Source organism: Dromiciops gliroides, chromosome 3, assembly GCF_019393635.1.
Source record: "Dromiciops gliroides isolate mDroGli1 chromosome 3, mDroGli1.pri, whole genome shotgun sequence".
NCBI classification, from domain to species: domain Eukaryota; kingdom Metazoa; phylum Chordata; class Mammalia; order Microbiotheria; family Microbiotheriidae; genus Dromiciops; species Dromiciops gliroides.
Window position 1 is genome coordinate 178,682,946 of NC_057863.1, and position 25,365 is coordinate 178,708,310.

General features: G+C 37.5%; 1 protein-coding gene across 1 annotated transcript in view; it reads left to right on the forward strand.

Moving 5' to 3' along the window:
- The window catches only part of TMEM255B (transmembrane protein 255B), a 132,646-nt gene that overhangs the window by 95,351 nt on the left and 11,930 nt on the right, over positions 1-25,365 (forward strand). Inside the window, exons 5-6 of the mRNA XM_043996095.1 lie at positions 14,975-15,055; positions 24,548-24,633. Coding sequence (XP_043852030.1) covers positions 14,975-15,055; positions 24,548-24,633 — 167 coding nt within the window. The remainder of the gene's footprint in view (positions 1-14,974; positions 15,056-24,547; positions 24,634-25,365) is intronic.

Consider the following 25,365-nt stretch of genomic DNA (forward strand, 5'->3'; position numbering starts at 1 on the left):
TTTTATACCCCAACAGACCTTAAATGCTCATATACTGTAGTAATTTTTAGAAGAATCTAATTTTACATCATCTTTTTAGGAAATATGGAAATTGCCTATGTGACGAATGTCAGCATTTTCCAATAATCTTATCAGTCTTCTTGTGGCAACAGGGTCATCATAACTCTGCTGCGTGACCCCCTTTAGTCAAACATATCACTTGTGATTTCTAAAATATATTATTGCTGACTAAAGTATCCTCTGATATTACTTAATGCTTAACATTAGAAAGTATCATCTAAGATTAAAGAAAAGAAAACTTAATCTACTAATACAATTAAAATATCTAAATAAAATCATAATTTTTCAGTTAATATGCTGGTTGTTATCATAATTAAATCACTTTAAATCTCTTGTAACTAAGGGGTGGGGAAAATCTCACTCACAGTATATATGTATATACACATATATACAAGCATACACACATACACTTATACACACATACATATACCAGGAAATTCATGTAGTAAAAAAGAGCCTGGGACTTGCATCTAGATTTTAGCTCATCTACTTAAGTAGCTTTTGTGACTTTGGGTAATTTAACTTTTCTGAGCCTCAGTTTTATCATCCATAAAATGGGTATAATAATAACTGTACTATCTACTTTGCCTAGTTGTCAAGGAGTAAATGAAAATGTAAACAATTATATAGATTTAAGTACTGGGTCAAATCAAATGAGTCTTTGATGAAATTTGGAGCACAGAACATTAAGTTAAAAGGTTTTACGGGACAGAAGGGAAGACATTTTGAGTTGGAGGTTACTACATAAGCAGTCTATTCCTAACTTAGAAATCTGCCTTCTGGAACACATCTCTTTCGAGCTATTACTGCTCTTCTTAATGTTTCCCCTTCCTTTGATTCTAAATTCACAGTTTGTCTGAAAGTTCCAAGTTGTCTTCACCATTCCTGTGGCAGCCATTATGGGAAAAAAGAAAAAGCTTGGAGAGGTCGGATCAGTCTTATTTGTAATATATGGGTTATTTATAGGTCAGGGACTTTTTGTTGCCCTACAAGAGTTGGTACTAGGGGGCAGCTAGGTGGATTCAGCCCTGGATTCAGGAGGACCTGAGTTCAAATATGGCCTCAGACACTTGACACTTACTAGCTGTGTGACCTTGGGCAAGTCACTTAACCCTCATTGCCCTGGGGAAAAAAAGTTGGATCTAGAGATGAAAAGTCAAGTAGCTGCCTATAACATAACATTCAGGGTAGGGGTGGGAATGTAACCCAGGGCACACATGAATATGCATATGTACATATGTTATCTATACAGATGTACTTCCTCCCTTGGGAGGCTTAGATTCCTGGAATGCGCAGTAATGAATCTTTTAGGAAAAACTCTGTAGGCTGTGTGTGTGTGGTGTGTGCTTGTGTATGTGTGCATGTGTGCGTGCGTGTGTGTGTGTGTGTGTGTGTGTGTGTGCGTGTTTGTATATGGAACTGTTTGATTTGCAGAGATTTCTAGAAAGAATAAGGAAGGAGAAAAGGGAGGCATGGAGTTCAAGTGGTGGGCAGATAGTAACTAAAAAAGTAACAAGTGGGTCACACAAATACTCAACACATTTCCCCAATGTCTATTTCCAAAGAGACTGTGAGAACTGATGTGAATGTGGTATCTTGAGGTGTGGACATGGTATCTTGAACTATCTCCAGTTAGGTGAGACAGTCCCTTACAGACATCTCTTTCCTCACTCTGGCTGGCTCTCAGAGGGAAAGGTATCAATCATCTGACCTCCAGTATTGAGCAAGAATCTCCTTCTGCTCCTTGCAGTTTGACAGTTTCTGACTCATGTGTACCAATGTCTGTGCTTATGAGTTTACTCTTTCCCCCAGTGATTTTTTTCTCTCTGTATGTACACATATAAAATTGGTTTACCATGCTAACCATCACATTCTGTGCCTATTGCAAAAGGCTCTTCTGGGAACAATAAACTCACTCATCATGCTCAGGGCTGGAAACAGGTCTTGGGGCTACAGTGGTGGGAAGAACAGAGATTCCTCTCTTGAAACTGGTCCCATTTTCAGGACCAGCCCAAGGCAGAAGTAGGAGAAATGTAAAGACCTGTAATAATAGCAGAGAGTTCTTAATTTCTGTGTTTCATGACTCCTTTTGGCAATCTGATGAAGCCTACAGGCCCCCTCTTAGAATATTTTTAAATGCATAAAAAAAATAGATAGAATTCTAAAACAAAACAATTTTGTTGAAGTAGTTTTTATATTTTAAATTGTTTTTAATATTGTAAAAAGAAATCAAATTCATGGACCTTGGGTTAAGAACCCCTTGCCCTAGACCCAATGTGAGCCAAATATTATAGATAATCAATCATCTAATGTAATTATAATATATTTAATATAATTATAAGTATGGGGGAGGGAAGGAGGATTATGTCGATGCCACAATGCTTGACTTTCTTCCTTCTCCTCTTCAGCATGCATAGCCACTCAAAACTGTGGTCTCTGATCTAAAGTGTTTCAAGGGAGCTTCCCTGCTGAGCTTTCTATGTCTCTATTTACTATACTAGTCAAAGCTCCATGAAGGGATGGGAAGACTGGCCTCCTCTTTCTTCATAGAAGAAGGCACCAAATCCATTGTAATCTAAAGGAATCAAACTTCATTCTCCTTATCCCACATTATGAGTGGAGCAGTTAAGCTTCATCACATATGCACAGACACATATGAGAGACTGTATGGATTTGGAGTCTGGAAGATCTGAGTTTGACGCATGCTTCAGATAATAGTTGTATGATCCTGGGCAAATCACTTCATTTCTCTTAGCCTCAATTACCTCATCTATAAAATGGGAAGAATAATAGCACCTCCTTGTCAGGGTTGCTCTAAAAGACTAAACGAAACACTATGTATAAAGCACTTTGTGAACCTTAAAACATTTAATAAATGTTTTCAGTTGTTGTTCTTGTTTTTCAGTTGTGTCTGATTCTTTATGACCCCATTTGGGATTTTCTTGGCAGAAATACTGGAGTGGTTTGCCATTTCCTTCTCCAGCTCACTTTATAAATGAGGAAACTGGGCAAGTGAATTGCCCAGGGGCACACAGCTATTAAGAGTCTGAGGTCAGATTTGAATTCATGAAGAGGAGTCTTCCTGACTCCAGGGCCAGCACTCTATCCACTGTGCCACCCAAGCAGCCCTTTTTATAGATGCTACATTATTTATTATTATTATTAGTAGTTAGTTACTAACTACTCTAGTTACAATCACATAGTTCACAAGGATTGAGTTATATCACATGGCATGAAATTCAAGATATAATATACCCTTTTAAGTTTTAAAACGTTTCCCCAGGTCCAGAAGGAAATCTTTCTTCTTTGATTTTTGGGGTTTTCTATGGATTTGCACAACTTATGTGCTTCTTACTGCCCTATTTGAGTTAAGGGAAGTACTATGAAAGTTTATGCTCACAGAGTGGGAAAAATGTCCTGTCCAGTGCTACATGTATAGAAATGGTGCATGAGTTTTATCACTTTGGCTTTTTTCATCCCTTCAAATAATAAGATTTATTGAAGTAATTCTTCCCTAGCACGTGGGATATAAATATTATTTTTACTACAAGGCTTCTTCTCCTCCAATTAGGACAGCTATATTGTGAGCTGATATCAGGTCTCCTTGGGTAATCAGAAGGTCATTGTTGGCAGGGAGATAAATGTGCTGAATTAACCTACCTTCTGTATTCCCGTGTAGCTCACCATTGAGTTTGCCTTGAAGGATTTTCCAGATTTATATGGCTTATAATCTACTGTACATTATAATTTAAATAGTAGTGGAAAGAACACTGATTTCAAAATAACTGGGGTCTTATCTCAGAATCCTGACACTGATAAGCTGGGTAACCAACTGAGTCTCTCTGAACCTTCATTTCCTTATCTGTAAAGTGGATGGACATAACAATACCTACTGTGAATCACGTGATAAAATAATAACAATAATAATAGTAAAATAAGTTCATAGCTGTAGAGTATGGGTCTATAAACTACAACTTAATGCATGCTTTTATGAAGTTTTATTATATTTAAATATGTAAAAACCACTGTGGGCCAGACAAAAACAAGCAGTGGGCATAGTTTGCCAACCCTTACTCTAGAGCAAGGAGAGACCCTAAAGTCAACCTTTTACATTTAATAGAGGGTCACAAATCTAGAACTGGAAAGAACCTTAGAAGTAATCTAGACTAACACCCTTATTTTACAGATGAGGAAACTGAGGTCCCCAAAAGTCAAATGAATTGCCTAATGTGCCAGGTAAACATCAGAACTAGAATTCAAACCCTGGTCCTTAGCTCAGAGCACGTTCAATATCTTTCCACCTTTGCCACTTTGATGGCCCAGTGGTCCAAAAGGTGTGCCAGCTTCTTTCAGCGGCACAGATAGCAACCCAAATAATCCTTATTCCATGATGGTGTTGGGGGGAGGCTCCTTCCAAGATGCTTAGAGCCTTCCTCTAGATCAGCCCACATCTCTCAGGCTGGAAAAGAGATAATGTGTTTGCTGACTGAGGTGTTTCTACACTCTCTTAACGTCTCCCTTATGGGGACTGGTTTATACTATTTACACATCAGTAGGAAACAGTGATGGTTTAATGTCAGTACCTGATCTATTACCCATTTTTCGATATTAAAAAAAATGCTTTGCTGAAATAAGTCATTTTGGAGTTATTTTAATTCCATGATATATCTTCCCATTTTTATTATTCTAATTTAGTATTGATTTTGATTTTTGTTCTAAGAAGTCAATAGTTCAACAAATGACTGATTTGGAAATGACTCCTATCAGTCATCAGTCATGGAAAGAGTGCTTTAGATTTAGTTCTAACACTAGCTATGTGACTAAGGGCAAATCATTTAACTTCTGTGAGCCTCAATTTCCTCATCTGTAAAATGGGGTAACTACCTGTAGTAAACCTAATATGGATATTGTAAGAATTAAATGAGATAATGTATGTAAGGAGCTTCACAAACTTTAAAGCATTATGCCACCTCTTGTCATTTATATTTTCTTGTCCTTGGAGATGCTATCAATTTCATTTTATTTGGGACGTTATTTCTGGTGCTTTCCCTGTCCAGCATCTTTCAACTCTTCTTCTCCATCCTTTTCCCTCCTCTTCCTTCTTCTTCCTTCTTTCCTTTTCTTTCTTCTTCCTTCTTCTGTTTCTGACCTGGACCACTTTGTCCTCCCTAGGCAGCCTGCTGGTTCCTCAGTCCCAATGGCTTACCACACTATTACTAGAATTAGTGCAGATACCCAATTGACTTAGCCTTGCTGTAGCTCAGCACTTTTGCACTCAAGAAACCCACCAGCCATGCCTGGCATTCTCAATGATTTTTTCTTAAGTTATCTTGCTGTGTGTTACAAACACTTATAGATTATTCCTTCTTCATGAGAGATCATGACCTTGTTTGAAAGTATATGCAACATATCACATCTATACCACCTCTCCACCTTTCTACTAAAAAAAAAAACCAGAAATGTTTTCTTTCCCTACCACTCCCATCTCCTTAAAAAAAGAAAAAAACAAATTTCTTATAACAAATATGCATAGTCAAGCAAAACAAATTTGGTCAATTGCCATACACAAAAAAATGTGTCTCATTCCTTACTCTAAACCAATCATTTCACTGTACTGTATTGCATTTTTCATGATCAGTTCTCTGAAATCATAAATGATCACTGCATTGACCACAGTTCTTAGAGCCTTCAAAGTTGTTTTTGCAGTTATTGTTATATAAATTGTTCTTCTGGTTCTATTCATATCATTCTTCATCAGTTATAGTTTTCAAAATTGTTCATTGTTATAATATTGATGTTCTAGCATAAATTATTCTTCTGGTTCTGCTTACTCCACTCTGCATTTTTCTAAATATTTTTGGCATCATCAATTTCCTCATTTCTTATGGTACACAGTATTCCATCACATTCGTATATAACCACTTATCAACCATTTCTCAATTGAGGGATATCCGCTTGGTTTTTAATTTTTTTGATATCACAGGAAGAACTACTATGCATATTTTGTAAATTAAAGAATTTTTCCTTTTTGATCTCTTTTGGGTAAAGACTTAGCAGTGGTATAGCTGGGCTAAAGGGTACACACTATTCAGTAACATTTTGTGTATAATTCCAAATTTCATTCCATATTGGTTGTACCTATTCACAGTTCCATCAAGAGTGCACCAACTCTTCTTACAGAAAAAAATTCATGATATATATAGATTTGAAACTTCTGCATAGTTTTCGAACTTTTACTTCTTACTCCTGAGCCATATTATCAACATATTTTTCAACATTCTTCCCTATGTATTGAAGTCTTTGAAAGTCTTATTAAATACTTTGTAGAATTTTTCTACTTCTTCATTTTTTTGGCTGCAGACTTAGGTAAGATGCAATTATCTATGTGGGTGTAATCATATGACCTTTGCAGAATGAGGTGGCCAAGTATCACATCTAATACTATTTCTTTTCCTTTGAAATTCAGCAAAATTACCTCTGACAAATCCTTGATTCTCTAAGGAGAATCTGTGAGCCAAACTTCCATTTAGTTCCAACTTTATTTTGTTTTCTGTTTTTTCTTTAGAATGAGAATAAATATTGAAGTGATTCCAATCATTGGACAAAGACCTCACATTTAGAGCAACAACAGTTGATATTTCTAGAGAGTCTGAAAATTTTGTGCTACTTAGCCCCTTCTGTCCTCTTTTCCTTTGTTCTGTCAGGCTACTAGGTACTGCAGTAGAAAGAGAACTGGGCTATAGTCAGAAAGACCTCAGTTCAAATTTGAGCTCAGAAACTTACTAGCTGTGTGACCCTGGGTAATTCACTTATCTCTATTTGCCTCAGTTTCCTCAAATGCAAAATGGGTTTAATAATAGCACCTACTTCTGAGGGTTGTTGTGAGGGTCAAATGAGATAACAATTGTAAAGTGCTTGGCACAGTGCTTGGCACATTGTAGGCTTTTAAATAAATGCTTCTTCCCTTCATTCACATGAATCACCTACGACCACAGCCACTACCACTGCAGAATCTGAAGGAGGTGGCAAAGGACTATGGGCCATTTTGTGTTTTTCTTTACTTCATGGGTGCCATATTTAAAGAATTTATCACTTGGTGCCAAGCCTTCTCTACTCACTAGCAGAAAGAAGATGTAAATTGTCATGGTAGAGGCTATCTTTTCCAGCATGATAGAGGCTGTCAGGTCTTGCACTCTGCCAGTATAACCTATAATAACCCAGGGTCACCTCTATGCCATGTTGAGACTTTTACTATTATTACCATGCAAGTAGGTGATGCAGTGGATAGAGTACTGTGCTTGGAGTCTGGAAAACTTCAGTTCAGATCTTGCCTTAGACAGTAGTTGTGGGACTCTGGGCATATCACTTAAGCTTTCTTAGCCTCACCTGTCTGTCAGCTGAAGGTAATTGGGGTAGCTAGGTGGCACAGTGGATAAAGCACCAGCCCTGGATTCAGGAGGACCTGAGTTCAAATCCGGCCTCAGAAATTTGATACTTTCTAGCTGTGTGACCTTGGGCAAGTCACTTAACCCTCATTGCCCCACAAAAAACAAACAAAACAAAACAAAACAAAAAAATGAAGGTTTAATAATCATCATGAAAATAGAATGAGATAATATATGAAAAATGCTTTGTAAAGCTAGCTATTATTGTCACTATTGCTGGTACTACTACATCTGAGAAATAGTAAAGGCAAGTTCCCCTTCCTAGGACTTAGCTTCTTCTTGAGTTTGGACACCCATCTGGTAAAGGAATTCTATCAGTAACTAAAACCCAAATTCTCATGACCCTATAGTCATCAGAACACTTAAATGGATGGTAAGGTTGAGGGATTCATAATTAAACGGTCTTATTGCTTGCTGATAATTCCTTTCCGCCATGGGTACTATCCCATCGCTATTTCCCTTTGTTCTGTTGTCCATTTTGGGACAGTTTTAGATCAAGAGGATCTGTATTAGAGAAGCAATTAGTTTGGCTCTTAAAGATTCCAAATCTCTTTATGTGAAGTCCTAGAGAAAACAGTAAATTTATCTCAACAAAAGCCAAAGGATCCCTCATTCTACATTTTTGTGACCTGTGGCAAGTCACTTAACATCAGTTATATCATCTATAAAATGAAGGGTTGGATCTCTATGGCTTCTTTCAACTATATTTCCCATAAAACTCTTTGCAGATAAAGAGAGGAAGCCAGAAAGAATGCAGCAGCACTAGTCAGGGCCAGTACTCAGAGAGCATGGCACAATGCCACGTGCAATTAGGAATCTTATAAACAATCTGAGATGATTACTAGGACCATTTTAGTATTATGTTCTTCCGACTCATCCTGAATTAAAGGCTGCACCAGTGTTACTAAATGTCCCTTAGCACCAAGCCAGTCTCTTGACTCCTTCCTAGCATCCACTAATAGAAATGGAGCTGTGCTCATGGTACCAACTTGGCTTCTTTCCATAGTACTTCAAGGACCTATGCTTCCACTGGTACTCTCCCCAGTGATGAAGACAACAGCCCTCTGTGTCTTAGCAGATCCTCCCTGATCCCCATTTATTTATTTATTTATTTATTTATTTATTCATTTATTCATTCATTCATTCATTTAATTATTTATTTATTCATTCATTTATTCATTTATTTATTTATTTATTTATTCATTCATTCATTCATTCATTTATTTATTTATTTATTTATTTTTCTGGTAAAGAACCTCTCCAAATTTTGCTGGTCCAACATATACAGATGGTCACTGGACCCATAGTAAAGTTGTCATTCTCTGAGAACCTAGGGGTTGCTTCAGTGCTACAATGAGTCCTTGGAGAAGGATTTTAGTGGAAGATGTAGAGTACAGAGTCAATGAAATACCTTCTCTGGTCAAGAATCATGCTGATTCTGGGTTTGATCAAGCCCTAGATAAATAGATATTCTTTTCTTCATAGAACATTTTTCTAAAATAGGAGAGACAGAAGTTTTGTTTTGTTGTTGTTGTGTTTTTTTGTTTGTTTTTTAGTGAGGCAATTGGGGTTAAGTGACTTGCCCAGGGTCACACAGCTAGTAAGTGTTAAGTGTCTAAGGTCGGATTTGAACTCAGGTACTCCTGACTCCAGGGCCGGTGCTCTATCCACTGCACCACCTAGCTGTCCCGAGACAGAAGTTTTACTCTCAGATAAGTAACTTGAAGAATCCCAGTTCTGAAATATACTCAATATTCCAGATGTTTCTTTGCTATCTGACTGGGTGAAGCCAGTGCTTATCCCTTCCAGCACAGATAAATGCAGAGTAGTGACTGCAGCACTTACACCTTTTTCTGGATTCCTTCTTCTTCTAGGAAAACAACAATAAGCCATGTACACACATCTCTTATGCCAAAGCCTAAGGCTTGGATACAGAGGGAGATAGACAAATTTAGATAAAAGGCTAGTTGGTGCTTCTTTTTTTTTGCTTTGTTTTTGTTTTTTGGTGGGGCAGTGAGGGTTAAGTGACTTGCCCAAGGTCACAGAGCTAGTAAGTGTCAAGTGTCTGAGGCTAGATTTGAACTCAGGTCCTCCTAACTCCAGGGCCCGTGGCTGTGCCACCTAGCTGCCCCCAGATAAAAGGCTAATTAAAGAAAGAATCCTAAATGTAACATAGGGCAAATCTCTTCGGATAGAATGGATCTATGGCCAACTATGGAGTTGGGAAGACCCAGATTAAAATTTTGGCTTTAATGCATACTATTTAACCATGAATAAGTCACTTAAATGTTCAACGTCCCCAGACTGTGTTACAGATGAATTACCAATATACGTCAGTCAGTCAATAAGTGTTTAAGTCCTCCTTTGCACCAAGGACAGTCTTTTCCCTCCAGACAATGGTGGGAGTTTCCATACAGTGTAGCTCCCTACACTAATAAGATCACAGGTCTGATTTTTTTTTTAATGAGGGTCCATAGGAATCAAGCAAAATCTCTATTGTTTAATAGCCTCCCATAGAAATCTGGATATGAGTGTACATAGACATATCAGTGATTAGATCAACAGTCTAGAGAAGTCTTCAACACTAGTTGATGAAGTCTCAATACAATTACTTCTGGTAGTTGATGAGATATGTAGTTCTAACTGAAGCACTTGTGCGATTGCCTTCAGGTTATCCCATCCCTGTCCACCTAGGAACAACTAGGTAGTGCAATGGATAGAGTGTTGGGCCTGGAGTTAGAAAGACTTGAGTTCAAATCCAGCCTGAAACACTTACTAGCCATGTGACCCTGGGCTAGTTACTTAATGTCTGCCTGTCTTGGTTTCCTCAACTGTAAAAGAAGGATAATAATAGCACCCTCCTTGAAAGGTTGTGAAGATCAAATGAGTGCCTGGCACAAGGTAGGCACTCTAAAGGCTCATTCCCTTCCCTGCCCCTTGATTCCTAGGGAAATTAAAACTGTGGTGTTTCAACATGAGGGAAGATAGATGATTGATTACAGTAGGTAATCATTATTTACTGCCTGGGATACTGAAAACTAACAATCATAAACTTTGGAAGGCACAACAGTGCTGTTGATCCTAGAACATAGGGAAGTCAGAACCAGTGAAATACAAACTCCAGATTCACATTAATTTATGAAACTAAATTAATGCGATTCAGCTAAGGAAACACAGCAAATAAGATATTGGCTTAATTCAAGCTAATAAGACATATTTATCAGGACAATCATCATGATTGATCAGTAAAAAGCAAACATAAATCATGAAACTGCATCATCAATACTTATGCATTAGGAAGAGGATTCATAAAGGAATAGAAGCTTCATATCATCCCTAGATCATTAGTCACAATTAATGACAATCAACAAGGAGCAGACACCACTCGCTTGAAGTTAATTGCACCCTAGAATTAATGAGTAAGATTTTTAAAAAAAATAGAGTTCAACTAATCTTGTTGGGTTGAATACTTGATTTTGTGTCTCTCTGATACAATCGTATGTTTTTATGAGTTGCAATGACCTGTCATCTAACCTTGACTTGGAGATAAATCTGAACCTTTATTTATGAGCTGTTTCTGTAGTCCTCATAATGGGCACTGTTTGCCACTGCTGCTAATACAGAGGGTCTGGGGTTTTTTTCCCCTCAAAAGCTTTCAGCCCATTAGTAGGACTGACCAGCAAATATTTCCAATCAACATTGGTTGAATATGCATGGATAATAGTGTTTTCTTTGCTTAACAAGCAAACAAATATCAGTCCTCATTTTGACAGCATGTATATTAAAATTAGAATGCGGGGCAGCTAGGTGGTGGAGTGGATAAAGCACTGGCCCTGGATTCAGAAGGAGCTGGATTCAAATCTGGCCTCAGACACTTGACACTTACTAGCTGTGTGACCCTGGACAAGTCATGTAACCCTCATTGCCCTGCCCTCCCTAAATTAGAATGCGATAGTGTAAATTCTGAGCAACAATGACAAGCATATTGATGAAGCACTTCATGTTTTTTGCAAAAAAAGAAAAAAAAAGATAAAAACCCCAGTGTCAAACAAGGAACGTTAGGGACCCAGAAGCAAAGTTAATTGAAGAAGCTCCTATGTGGCTGCATAGTGGTTCTCCAGGCAGGAGGCAGTGCATCTTTTCAAATGCCCCTGTCCCCTCCCTATCACCTTAGTTGAGAGGAGTGGGGAAGGAATGGGAGAGAAGAAAAAGAATGGAAACTGATAGGGAAGATTGAAGAATTTTCTATTTGTTCCCCTTAATCCTCATGTTTATTTTCTCCTTTTCTACTTTAGAGCCTAGTCAGTAGTAATATGGAGTAATCTTCTCTAAGAGTCCTCCTCTATAGCTTCCTCATGGATTAGAGAGGCTGGGTTCTCAAAGGTCATGCATGCCAGTAGACCACAGTCTCTGGGAGATCTCTGCTAGAAACCACGTATGTTATCCAAGCACCAGCCCAGCTCGGTGCAGAGAAGATCTTTGACAGTACACCCAGCAAGGAAGGGAAGAGCTATTTACTAAATGCTTAATACATGTCTAGCAGTGTGCAATTATTTGACCATGACAATATAGAAAACAAAATAAAATACAAAATGGCCCTTGGTCCTGTGCAGCTTCCTTCCACTTCAGTGATGATGGTGGCAAATTAAGAATCTCATAGTTATTTAACTGTTGTATGAATATCAGCTTAGCTATTGGTACTTAAATTTCAGTATTCTAGCTGTGTGACCCCGAGCAAGTCACTTACCCCTGCTTGCCTCAGTTTCCTCATCTGTAAAATGAGCTGGAGAAGGAAATCGCAAAGCACTCCAATATCTTTGCCAAGAAAATCCCAAATGGGGTCACAAAGAGTTGGATATGACTGAAATGACTGAACAAAAATTTTGCCATTGCGGCAAGACCTGTTGTAGGGCCCTTTGTCTAATGGTCAATGAATTGATCTACTGCTGGAGGAAGAGAATTGTACCAATATTGACATTCTTGTGCTATAGAAAACCAGAAGTCATAAGGATGTTGTGCCTAAATGGAAAGATGGTATACAGGTTCTCCTTGGAAAGTGAAAAAAGCATTGGCAAAATTATATTTATTGTATATAACAAAAAAAAAACATTTCATAGATTACACCTGAACATCTTGCATTCAACCGCTTTTATTGTGTCTAAGTAAACAGCTCACTGTGCACATTGTTGCAGCTTATGTTTTGTTTTTTGTTTTTTTGTTTTTTTGCGGGGCAATGGGGGTTAAGTGACTTGCCCAGGGTCACACAGCTAGTAAGTGTCAAGTGTCTGAGGCCAGATTTGAACCCAGGTACTCCTGAATCCAGGGCCGGTGCTTTATCCACTGCGCCACCTAGCTGCCCCGCAGCTTATGTTTTAATATCTGTTACAGAGGATAAGGAGAGAATTCTACAAAGAACTTGATAATACCCTCCAAAATATAGCTATTAAAATATATGTATATATACACACAAATATAACATAGGTATATGGCTATATATTATATGTGTATGATATTTATTTTATCTATAAATATATAATCAACCTACAACTTTAATACTCAATGACTTGAATGCAGAGGATGACATGAGACAGACAAGGAAAATATTATTGAAAACATGGCTCAAGATTGAGAAACAGAAGAGGACAGAAGTTTATATAATTCATAGAAACCAGAAGAACTAAAAAAACAATATGCAAAATTACTAAAGATTATAAATGAAAAAAATTCTGTATACTGTAACCAATATTGACTCTAGGAAAGGGCTGAGAAAATGTACCTTCGTCCTCTCTTTGCAGAAGTGAAAGGGGGTGGGGAGACTTCTATGCAATTGTAAAATATTGTGTATATTGTCAGATATCATTGATACATTGGTTGTTTTTGCTGAACTATTTTTCCCCCTTTTTGTTTTTCAATCTTTGTTACAAGGGATGGCTTGATGTATATGACAGGGAATGGGAAATTTTGGGAAATGAATGTGATATATAAACAAAAGATATTGATAAAAATAAGACTAAGGGTGGGGTAAAAAAAAACCCAAACCCTCACACCCGGATATAATGAAGAATCTCTTCAAAAAGAGTAAGAAAGGGGGCAGCTAGGTGGCGCAGTGGATAAAGCACCGACCCTGGATTCAGGAGTACCTGCGTTCAAATCCGGCCTCAGACACTAGACACTTACTAGCTGTGTGACCTTGGGCAAGTCACTTAACCCCCATTACCCCACACAAAACAAAAAAACAAAACAAAAAAAGAAAAGAGTAAGAAGGTAAGCACTGAATAATATCACACACATGGAATTAAATTAACTTTCTCCTAGTGGATGAGAAACAACTGGTTACTAATGTGAGTCATTTCCAAGTCAGTGTGTAGTTACCTTTGACATATCAGATTTCACATAGAACTCTATTTTGTACCCCTTTTATATAATATACATATATTATGGGGCAGCTAGATGGCGCAGTGGATAAAGCACCGGCCCTGGATTCAGGAGTACCTGAGTTCAAATCCGACCTCAGACACTTAACACTTACTAGCTGTGTGACCCTGGGCAAGTCACTTAACCCCAATTGCCTTACTAAAAAAAAAAAAACAAACAAACAAAAAAATATACATATATTATGTGGTTTTGTGTGTTAGTCATAGGTTAATGTTTTGTCCACCCTTCCCTCCACCCCCATACGTAAACTCCATGAGGGCAAGGACAGTGTGTTACCTAAACTTTATGTCTCTTCCAGCCTCTACATGTGATAGGATCTAATAAATATTCATTGAATAGGATTGAAGTAAAATGCTCCTATGCCTTTGTCTTAGATAGCACAGCCCACTGTGTGCTACTCTTAGAGATAATGAAGAAGGTCCTCTTAGTATTCATTTAACACTATTATTTAAGTAGCAAATCCCCAATTTTCTCAGTGTTGCCCTTATATCTTAAAAGGATTCATGGAGTTCTCCAAAGTTTGTAACCTGTGCTCTGGGAAAATTCTGCTGCAATCTATTGTTTACCATCACTGATATCTTTTTTCTTTTTTTATGCGTAGAAATATTATATATTGAATGGCAACCACCATATTTCCAATAACAGTCTTCTGGAGAAAGAACAGCAGGGTGTGGGGTAATAGGATCATAGGAAGAAATCTCAAGAGGGCACCTAAGACATGTTGGACTGATGAAAAAGACAAATGTTGTTGTTGGGGTATTTTTTTTTTGCTATCACAACCTGCTGGGACACTGTGATCTCTCCCTCTAATGCGCTCTGTTAAGCTAGATTCTGGACAGAGTAAAGTGGGCACAGGGACAGCAGCACTCTTCCTTGGTCTCGCCCCTGCCTGTTTTGGCATCTTTTTCTTTAAATGCAAGAAATGGTGCCTCATTAACTGGTAGACTGACTAAGCTAATGTTATGTCCAGCTATTCTTGGACTATATACAAAAGCAGTTTTATTCTAATTGTTTATTCATTTTTTTGCCCCTAGGAGCCGAGGCCTCTCAATACTGGAAGGTGCCAGTTTTATTCAAGTGGGGTAGGATTTTTGTATGATGTCTACCAGACTGAGGTAAACAAAAGCACCCTGGGTTTCCTTTGCTTCATGTGATGATAACTTCAAAGATCTAACACATTTCCATGTGTTCCTCCCTAAAAAAAATTGGAATATTCCAATTCTAGCAGGTCTTCCTACCATCTCTCTAACTCCTGTAATGATTTCTGTGGTTTATTTATTTATTTTTTTAGCTAGCTTTAAAAAAATCAATTGTATTTATTTTGGCAATACAATTATTCACATTCCATCTTTGGTACATCATGATCTCCTGGAAATTCATTTGTTCAGTTCTGTATGACTTTCTCCATGGGAATTATTATTAGGGTTTTTTTTAAACTGACTTTATCGCAATAAATAGCTAAGACAATAAATTTACATTGGCTCAAGAAGCCCCAAATCCAACATATTGACCTTCTACCAGCCAAGAATGTCAATATTCTACATACTGATATTTTTCCATTTCCAGTTACCTCAAAATGCCAAAAATAATAAAGTACATGACAAAACATAAATGCATTTCCTCTTGAAACATCAGATTTTCATGCTTGGCGATTTGTTTCTTTTCCTTTGCTACTTTGCTATCTATTGCTTGGTTTGTCAGTTTGAGTTAACATGGGGTAGTCAACCTGCTACACATGAAGAAGGAGGAGGGATTCATGGAAAGGAAAATGGAAAACAAATAGCTCCATGGTTTATGGGAAGCCAGATGTCCTTCTTCACAATTTGTTCCTTGGCTCTGCAGAAACTCATTGGAACTGCATCAAACTCCTTGGTAGAATATTTCAGAGAATAGATGTTTTGAAATTCATTTGTATTGGGGCTTAGTTGTGAGGAGGGAAAGGGAGAATGTTAAATAAGAATCATGTGCTTTGATGCAATATGGTCCCTGAAGTGGTTCCCCAAAGAAGGTTCATTAGCTGGGTTCCATCATTTCAAGGTCCCACGAGTGTTCTCTTGAAATGTGGCTCTAAGATTCATTCCCTTCCCCTTTTAATTGCCCTTAGATGTCCATGCCCTTCTGTGTTTACTGGGGTAGAGCACCTTTAAAAAAGCACACAGATTAAAGTACACAGACTTTTTAATATAATATGAAGAAATCTTTGGGGACAAATTATATGCAAATTATTACTCTTGGGAAGACCTGGCCTCAAGTCTTATTTCTATATGCAACTGACTGTGAATCTGGGAAAGTAACTTAACTTTTCATTGTCCCCAGGCAAACTTCTAAGACTATAAGTTGAAGAATAGTTATTTATCTGCATTGGTAGAGGAAATTTCCTCACCAGATATTCCTGATGCTAATTAAATCACAAATTCAGAAAATAAATGAAAAAGTAAATAACACATTTCTAAATCACTTTGGGGGCAGCTGGGTGGTTCAGTGGATTGAGTGCTAGCTCTGGAGTCAGGAAGACTCATCTTCCTGAATCCAAATTCAGCTTCAGACATGTACTAGCTATGTGACTCTGGGCAAGTCACTTACCCATGTTTGCCTCAGTTCCTTATCTGTACAATGAACTAGAGAAGGAAATGGCAAGCCACTCCATTATCTTTGCCAAGAAAATCTCAAATGGGATCATGAAGAGTCAGACATGACTGAAATTATTGAACAACAACAAAAATAATTTTGAGCTTCATCAACTATTTCCCTCATAAAAAATCTGTCAAGTAGGTAACACAAGTGTTATTGGTCCCATTTTATAGATGAGAAAATGAGGCTTAGAGAGGTAATTGGCTTGTCCATATTCACAACACAGGTCCACAGTTTCAGAACACCTTTCAAACTCTGGTTAGCCTTTCTCATACAAATAAGAGTTCCTCCTAAAACCCATCCCATTGGGTTATTCGGTCTTTTCTTGCTAGTTGGCCTTTTTTTCCCTCAGGGCAATGAGGGTTAAGTGACTTGCCCAGGGTCACACAGCTAGTAAGTGTCAAGTGTCTGAGGGTGGATTTGAACTCAGGTCCTCCTGAATCCAGGGCCGGTGCTTTATCCATTGTGCCACCTAGCTGCCCCCCCCCCCCGTTGGCCTTTTTTTAAAAAAATCATCAGGCTATTTCTTTAAGTTCCCTATGCCTCTGGGGAAACCAGAAGTCTACCTCTTGGCTTCTGTTTGAATAAGTAATGAAAAAAATGAAAAAATAATAAAGGAAATGCCCTTTTAAAAGCTGAATTATAATTTATAATTACTTTTATTACTACTGCCAACTACTACTACTTAAACTCAGTAGGTCTAGAAACTTGAGCTTCTTGCCAAGGAGAAAGACATGGCTGCTATGGGCAACATCAGTTTAGGATATAAACTCATTTTCTAAATCTCATGGAAGAGGAAGGTTTTTCACCAGACAGGAAATGTCTGGTTATTGTTGTGGAAGTCATTTCTGGATCAGTTGTTTGGGTACAATAGATCATCAGCTTGTCAGGACAAACCAATCTCTTCATTAATTACTCAATACTCAATGCCTGTGTGAGGGATGGGGTTGGCAAGAGCTTGAGAAAGAAGAAACATCCTAGTCTTCTGGTTTCCAGCTTTGAGAAAGAAGACATGTTTCCAGATTGTCTTCAGGTCTTTGAAGGGAAAGAAACTCTAGGAAGAAGACAACATGTAGAGGAAATGGCACCTCAAGCATCTCCCTATTTCCTGCTTGCTTTGCTATGAACTAAAGGACTTTCTCCTTGGATGAAGTCTGTGGCTCTCTCTCTTGGCGGGGCTGAGATATCTTGCTCCCAGTGAGAGATCATTCACTATCATTTAGCATCTATTCTCATCTGTATACCTTCTCTGATGTCTGTTTACTATTGATAATTTAGAACTGTCCTAATCTTACCTGTTATCATGTATCCTGATAAATGGGGACTAGATAAACAACCAGATATGAACAGAGACTGTCACTATTTCCTATAAAAGTTTAAATGATCAAAGTCACCACAATGAAGAATCCTGATGAGTCTAGGAACCACCTCAGCCTACAGACATGAACTCCTTACAAAGTGGTAAAAAGGAAACATCAGTTTTGGATAATAAATAAATTTATTTAAAAAATTTTGTGGAGAAGAATTGTGGGGATTATTTGTATTACTTCATAAAAGAATGAGAAATGTTGGAGAAAAAACCAAAACTTTCTGTAAAGTCAAGACAGAGTATTTAGTATGAAACTGAAAATACAATAAACAGATGAAAAATGGCAGGGAATCTAACCTTCTTAAAAGAAATTATCTCTCTAATGATGACCTTTGAGGCCATTAGAAATTTTGACTTTAGCAACATAGACCTTATTTTGTTACATGAGAAACTAGAAATAGCATCAAAGAAAGCAAAGATGGGAAGAGCTGAACCAGATAGTATTTGAAAGTGATGTTCAAGTTGGAGGTGGCACAGTTTTGAAGATATTGAGGGATTGATTCTCAAAATTTCTGGGAAAAGGAAAGAATTCAGGTAATTGGGAAAAATTACAAACAATATTACTACTGGTTGAACCCCTCTACCTCCACACATAACTGAAGGGACTCCAACAACTATGAACTCACATGGCTATTTTCTCATTTATTTTTCTTTGGACCAGATTTGTTTTATCATTGTAACTCCAGTGAAAAACATTTTCTACCAATGCTGATAGGAACCTTTTTTCAATTTATAGTCTTAGAGAGTTACTTGGGGTGGGGGTGGGGGACAACACTGAGAGCTCAAATGACTTGTCCAGAGTTACATAGCCAGGACATGTCAGAGATGGAACTCGAATGTGGGTCTTCCTGAGTCTAAGGCATATTCTCTCTCCACTATGGCATAGTTGTCTCTCCTATAAACTTCCTATGAGAATAATGCATCCTATTAAGGGCATCCTTGATAAAAATATTTCCTTCTCATAGGATCATCAAGAATGCCAATGATCATAAAAGAGATTGACCCAGTAGAACAAAACACAGCCTTCAATGTTTTCCTTGACTAAGGTGTCACCCACACTTATGTTATGATCATCTAAGATGCCTTGATATATGTAACAACAGTGATAACTATTAATGACTCCTCTGATGATTAACATGAAGTAGAGGAAAAACAGGAGACCTAATATTTGCCAGAGGTATTTGTCACTTTCATGGAGGATATCCCATGTAGAGTCTAAATGGAATTGGAATTCCCTATAGATGGGGAGGTTTTCCAGATGTTCCTGTTTGTGGATGACATTGTACTGATTGCTTAAATCCTTGATACATTACAGAACCTCTTTAATGAGATTTGGAATCACTCAAAAGAATATGGCTGAACAGTCCAAACAAGAAAAACTGAGTAGATGAAAAACACCTATAGTCTAAGCTATGAGATGCAGTTGGGGAGATGGTCCATAGATTTGATACATCAGAATATATATCTAGCATAAACACTGTGCATGAACAACAAACTGTACCCAAAGCTGAATTGGAACAAGAGATGATGCAGGATTTCATATAGCAAATTTCATAATACTCCTAACAACCACCCAACATCTCTCCAAAACAAAGCTCTTCTTTTAAATGTCAGTATTCTCCTGGTGATGCTTTTATATCTGTGAATCATGGAATTCTATAGTCTCCAAAATATAAAAATCAGGGGTCATCCAAAGGGAGTTATTTCTCTTTGCCTTGTCATACTTCCCTTTCCATTGCTTCTTGCCAGATAACTTTCCCCCCAAACAGCAGCACAATTATGGCTTAGTGTTCCCAGGATGAAATAACAATTTGGGTTAGTTAGAAGATTCAAAATCCTAGAATCTTAGAGTCAGAAGGGACACTAAAGGTCATTGAGTTCAGCATCCTCTACCTAAGACCTGAACTCACTTTACGTTTTTTATCTTAATAGTATTTCTTTCTCAGTAACATGTAAAGATAGTTTTCAACATTCATTTTTATAAGATTTGAGTTCCAAATTTTTCTCCCTTCCTCCCTTCCCTCCTCCCTCCCCAAGACAGCAAGCAATCTGATATAGGTTATATATGTACAATCACATTAAACATATTTCACATTAGTCATCTTGTGAAAGAAGAATCAGAACAAAAGGGAAAAACCTCAAAAAGAAAAAAACCACAAAAAGTGAAAATAGTGTGGTTCAATCTTCATTCAGATACTACAGTTCATTTTTTTGTATGTAGAGAACATTTTCCATCAAGATGGAATTGTCTTGGATCATTGTATTGCTGAGAAGAACTAAGTTTATCAAAGCTGATCATCACAGAATATTGTTATTACTGTATACAATACTGACCTCACTTTTTTGGGGGGGGGCGGGGCAATGAGGTTTAAGTGACTTGCCCAGGGTCACACAGCTAGTAAGTGTCAAGTGTCTGAGGCCAGATTTGAACTCAGGTCCTCCAGAATCCAAGGCCAGTGCTTTATCCATTATGCCACCTAGCTGCCTTCTCACCCCCAACCTTACTTTAAAACAAAGATTCTTAGTCTGGGGTCCACATTCAGATTTTGAGGAGCCTGTGAAGTTGGATGGGCAAAAATGACATCTCTGTTTACACTACCCTTTGATTTCCTTTGCCATCCTGTGAATTTTATTTGGTGTATTTAAAAATACGATTCTGAGAAGTCAGCCTTAGGCTTCACCAGACTGGCAAAGGATCCATGAACACAATAAAATTAAGAACCCCTTGATTTAGAATGTTGAGAGACCTTGGAGTCATGTCCAAATAATTTCACTCTTCCTTTTCACCCATAGTCAATCAATTGTCATCTTATGTAGATTCTGCTTCCACAAAATCTCTCACATCTGTAGCCTCACTCTGGGTTATTTTAATAGCCTCCAGACCAGCCATGTTGCCTCTAGTAATTTTTTTCTATATATATTTTAATTTTTCTCTAATTACATGTTAAAACATTTTTTTAAGCATTTGGGTTTTTTTTTTTAGTTTTGAGTTCCAAATTTTTTCCCTCCTCCCTCTTTGCAATCAAATATAGGTTATACATCTGCAGTCATATATAGGTTATACATGTGCAATCATGTAGAACATTTCCATATTCGTCATTTTGTACCAAAAACTCAAATAAAAGAAAAAGAATGAAAGAAAGTGAAAATAGCATGTCTCAGGAGGCAGGTAGTATGCTTCATCATTAGTCATTTGGGATTGTCTTGAATCATTATATTGCTGAGAATAGTTAAGTTGTTAACAATTATTCAGAAAACAATATTGTTATTACTGTGTATAATATTCTTCTGATTCCATTCACTTCACTTTGCATCAGTTCATGTAAATCTTTCCAGGTTCTTCTGAAATCATCCTGCTTGTCATTTTTTATAGTACATTAATATTCCATCACAATCATATACCACAACTTGTTTAGTCATTACCCAATTGATGGGCATTCCTTTGATTTCCAATTCTTAGCTACCACAAAAAGAGCTGCTATAAGTATTTTGTATGACAGATCCTTTCCCCCTTTTTTGGGTTGTCTTTGCGATATAAACCTAGCAGTAGTTATTGCTGGGTCAAAAGTTTTATAGCCCTTTGGGCATAGTTCCAATTTGCACTCCAGAATGATGAGATCATTTCACAACTCTACCAACAATGCATTAGTGTCCCAGTTTTCCTATATCCCCTCCAACATACATCATTTTCTTTTTTTGTCAAATTAGCCAATCTGATAGCTGTGAAGTGGTACCTCAGAGTTTTAATTTACATTTCTCTAATCAATAGTGATTTAGAGCATTTTTTTTCATATGACTATAGATAGCTTTGATTTCTTCATCTGAAAAATGCCTGTTCATATCTGTTGGTTATTTATCAGTTGGGGAATGACTTGGTATTGTTTCAGTTCTCTCTATGTTTGAGAAATGAAACCTTTATCAGAGATACTTTTTGCAAAATTCTCTCTCCACCCAGTTGTTTGGTTTCCTTATAATTCCTGTTGCATTGGTTTTGCTTGTACAAAAACTTTAATTTTATGTGATCAAAATTATCTATTTTACAATTTGTAAATGCTTGCTTTATTTTCTTTGGTCCTAAATTCTTCCCTTATCCATAGATCTGACAGATAAACTATTCCATGTTCTCCTAATTTGTTTATGGTGTCACCCTTTATGTGTAAATCATGCACCAATTTTGATTTTTTCTTAGTTTAAAGTGTAAGATGTTGTTCTATCCCTAGTTTCTGTTATACTGTTTTCCAGTTTTCCCAACAGTTTTTGTCAAATAATGAACGTTTTTTGTTCCAAAAACTTGGATCTTTGGGTTTATCATATACTAGATCACTATGATCATTTACTATAATGTAATTTGTGTCTAATCTATTCCACTGTTCCACCACTCTAGTTTTTATCCAGTAGCAGATTGTTTTGATAATTATCACTTTATAATATGGTTTGAGATCTGGTCTGACATTGAGTCTAATAATAATGAGGATAACTAGAATTTATGTAGCACTTTAAGGTTTGTAAAGCACTTTGTAAATGTTCTTTCTTTTTATCCTCACAATAGCCCAGGAGGTGGGTGCTATTATCTTCCTTATATAATAGATGAATAGATGGAAAAACTGAGGCTTGCCCAGTGTTACACAGTTAGTGTCTGAGGTCCAATTTGATGTTATATCTCCCTGACTCTAGGTCTAGCACCCTCTCTGTTGTGTCACCCAACCATCTCCCATTCTAATGTTATCTTTTATCTAGATGCTAAAATAAGTTTCCCAAGGCATAAATCTTACCAGATAAGATTTCACTCTAAGATTCATCTATTTACATTTTGATTGATAAAAATATAAATGTTAATGAAATGAGAATAACAGTACATTTACTCTGTGCCTTGCTCTGAAACATCTTTTTAAAAAGTTTTATTGTTTACTTTTACTTTTATATACTACAGGCATTTCCCCTTAACCTCCCCTCCCCAATGTTCCTATTGAAGCATTCCTTGCAACAAAGAAAAACAGTTAATCCAAGATGACCCAATTTAGCGACTGAGATTTATAGCACTTTTTACATTTGTAGTTCTCACCTGCCTGCTGAGAGGAAGAAAGTGTTAGTTTTCTAGGACTGAGATCATTCCACAAATCATTTGATTTGACTGCTGTTTTAGTGTCGTTAGTTGCTTAGTCATTTTTCAGTTGTGTCTAACTCTTTGTGAATACTTTTGGGGTTTTCTAGGCAAAGATACTGGAGAGGTTTGCCATTTCCTTCTCCAGCTCATTTTATAGAAGAAGAAAATGAGGCACACAAGGTAAAGCAATTGCCCAGATTCACACAGCTAGCAAGTATCTGAGGCCAGATTTGAACTCATGAAAATGTGTCTTCCTGGCTCTAGGCTCCACACTCTATCCTACCCCATTAGTGTTGTTAATATCTGCATTATTGTCATCATTATGTATCTCTTTTCTGGATTCTTCTTTTTTCACTTTGTATCACTTCATATCAGTCTTCCAATACAGGACAACTGGTGAAGATAGATGAAAGGGGTAGAAAATCTGTTAGCAAGTAGAATGCTTATAATTTTAGGATTCTAGGATCATAGATTATGGGCTGGAAAGGATCTAAGAAGCCATGAAAACCTCTCACTTCACAGATAAAGAATGCAAGTGCAGAGAAAAACTCAATGATTTCCTCGGGGTTACTCAGCTAGTTTCTGAGATGGGATAGGAACTCAGGGACTATAATTCTAGTGCAATATATGCTCTATGGGCAGCTAGGTGGCACCATAGTGCATGGTGCATAGTGCATAGTGCATAGTGCATAGTGCTGCATCTGGAGTTAAGACTCATTTTCCTAAGTTCAAATCTGGCCTCAGACACTTATTAACTGTGTGACTCTGGGCAAGTCATTTAACCCTGTTTGCCTCAGTTTACTCATCTGTAAAATGAGATGGAAAAGGAAACAGCAAACTACTCTAGAATCTTTACCAAGAAAACCCCAAATGAGGTGAGGAAGAGTCAGACATGTCTGAAAACGACAGAACAACAACCTATGCTCTGCCTCTCTTGAACTTGTTTATAAGGTATTATTTTTTTCTTCTGATCTTAGAAACATAGAAAAGTTGAACTTTTTGGCCTCCTATTAGTCATATCAGTGTCGAAGGCATTCTCATTCTTTCTGGAGCTCCAATAAGCAGAAACTATCTAGAAGTACCATATAACAATCAGTCAGCTTTATGAAACAAAAATGATGAAAGTGCTCCACACTTTAAGGGCCATTAAAATGATTTCTTGTCTGGATGAAGTGTGTGACTCTAATGCACTCAGATCTTTCCAGTGTCTGCTTTCTGAAATCTCTATTTAAGTGAGCCTTCTCATTGTTTGTGTCCTTGGTTATTATTTTTTTCTGCCTGTTTTCTCCTAGAACATTAGACTTATTGTTTTCTGGATAAAGGGGAAAGGAGAAATAGAAAGATTTTCAAGGAGGTAGAAATGCCTGATGCCTCCAAGTAGGTAGAACTTCCTGACATAGGAGAAGCTGAAGGTGCTGCCTTTTATTTTTTCTATAGTAGAGGGGGGAACTGTGACAGAGATGGAAATAGCTGAGACAACTGAAATGTTTTCTCTGCTTACAGGTCACCTGCCATTCCCTGACAAGCAAGTGCCAGCTGAAAGTGAAAAGTAATACTTGCTATTGCTGTGACCTATACAACTGTGAGAAGTAAGTGCTCTCTCCCCATACCCACACATACACCCTCCTAGCACTCTGAGGAAGATCTAGGGCGTCTAGCTAAGGGCCTTCCACTGAAAGCTACTTGGTTTCAAAACAGTGAGTTTGCATCAAGCCTGGCCTTCTCCCTGCCTGATTCAACCCTGCTAGATCTTTTTGTATATATAATTGGTCATTGTCCAAGGGGCAGACTGGACAGTCTTCCATGGTGCAAGATTTATACGGATGACAGACTATTGTTATTCATTGTTGTACAGCAGGCAAGCACAGCAGGTTGGGGCCTTGAAGAAGACCAGTTAAAAGCAATGCCATCCTTTTTGTGGACACATACATGCTGAGTGTAGACTTTAAGTGATCGGTCCTATAGTTGTAGGCTCTGGAATTGCAAGGGACCTTTACTGGTCATTGAGATAAGACCTCAACAGTAAAGCTGCCATTTTGTAGATTGGGAGTTCTATTTCTTCTGTGAATATCCCATACAATTTCAAGATGAGTTTATGAAAAAAATTGTGTAAATAGAAGACCTCTGGAAACCCTTTCCGATTTGCATGCTTTTAGTGCTGGTGTGAACTTACCAGACAGCTTAAAAAAAACACCCCATTCTGCTCCACAATGCTGTCCTTACACACAGATAGCATGTGTGACTTCATTAGGGCAGGGAACTCTCCATGTAAGGACTCCCTGCATAGACTCAGATCAAAGCTTGTAGCTGTCTAAGGCTTT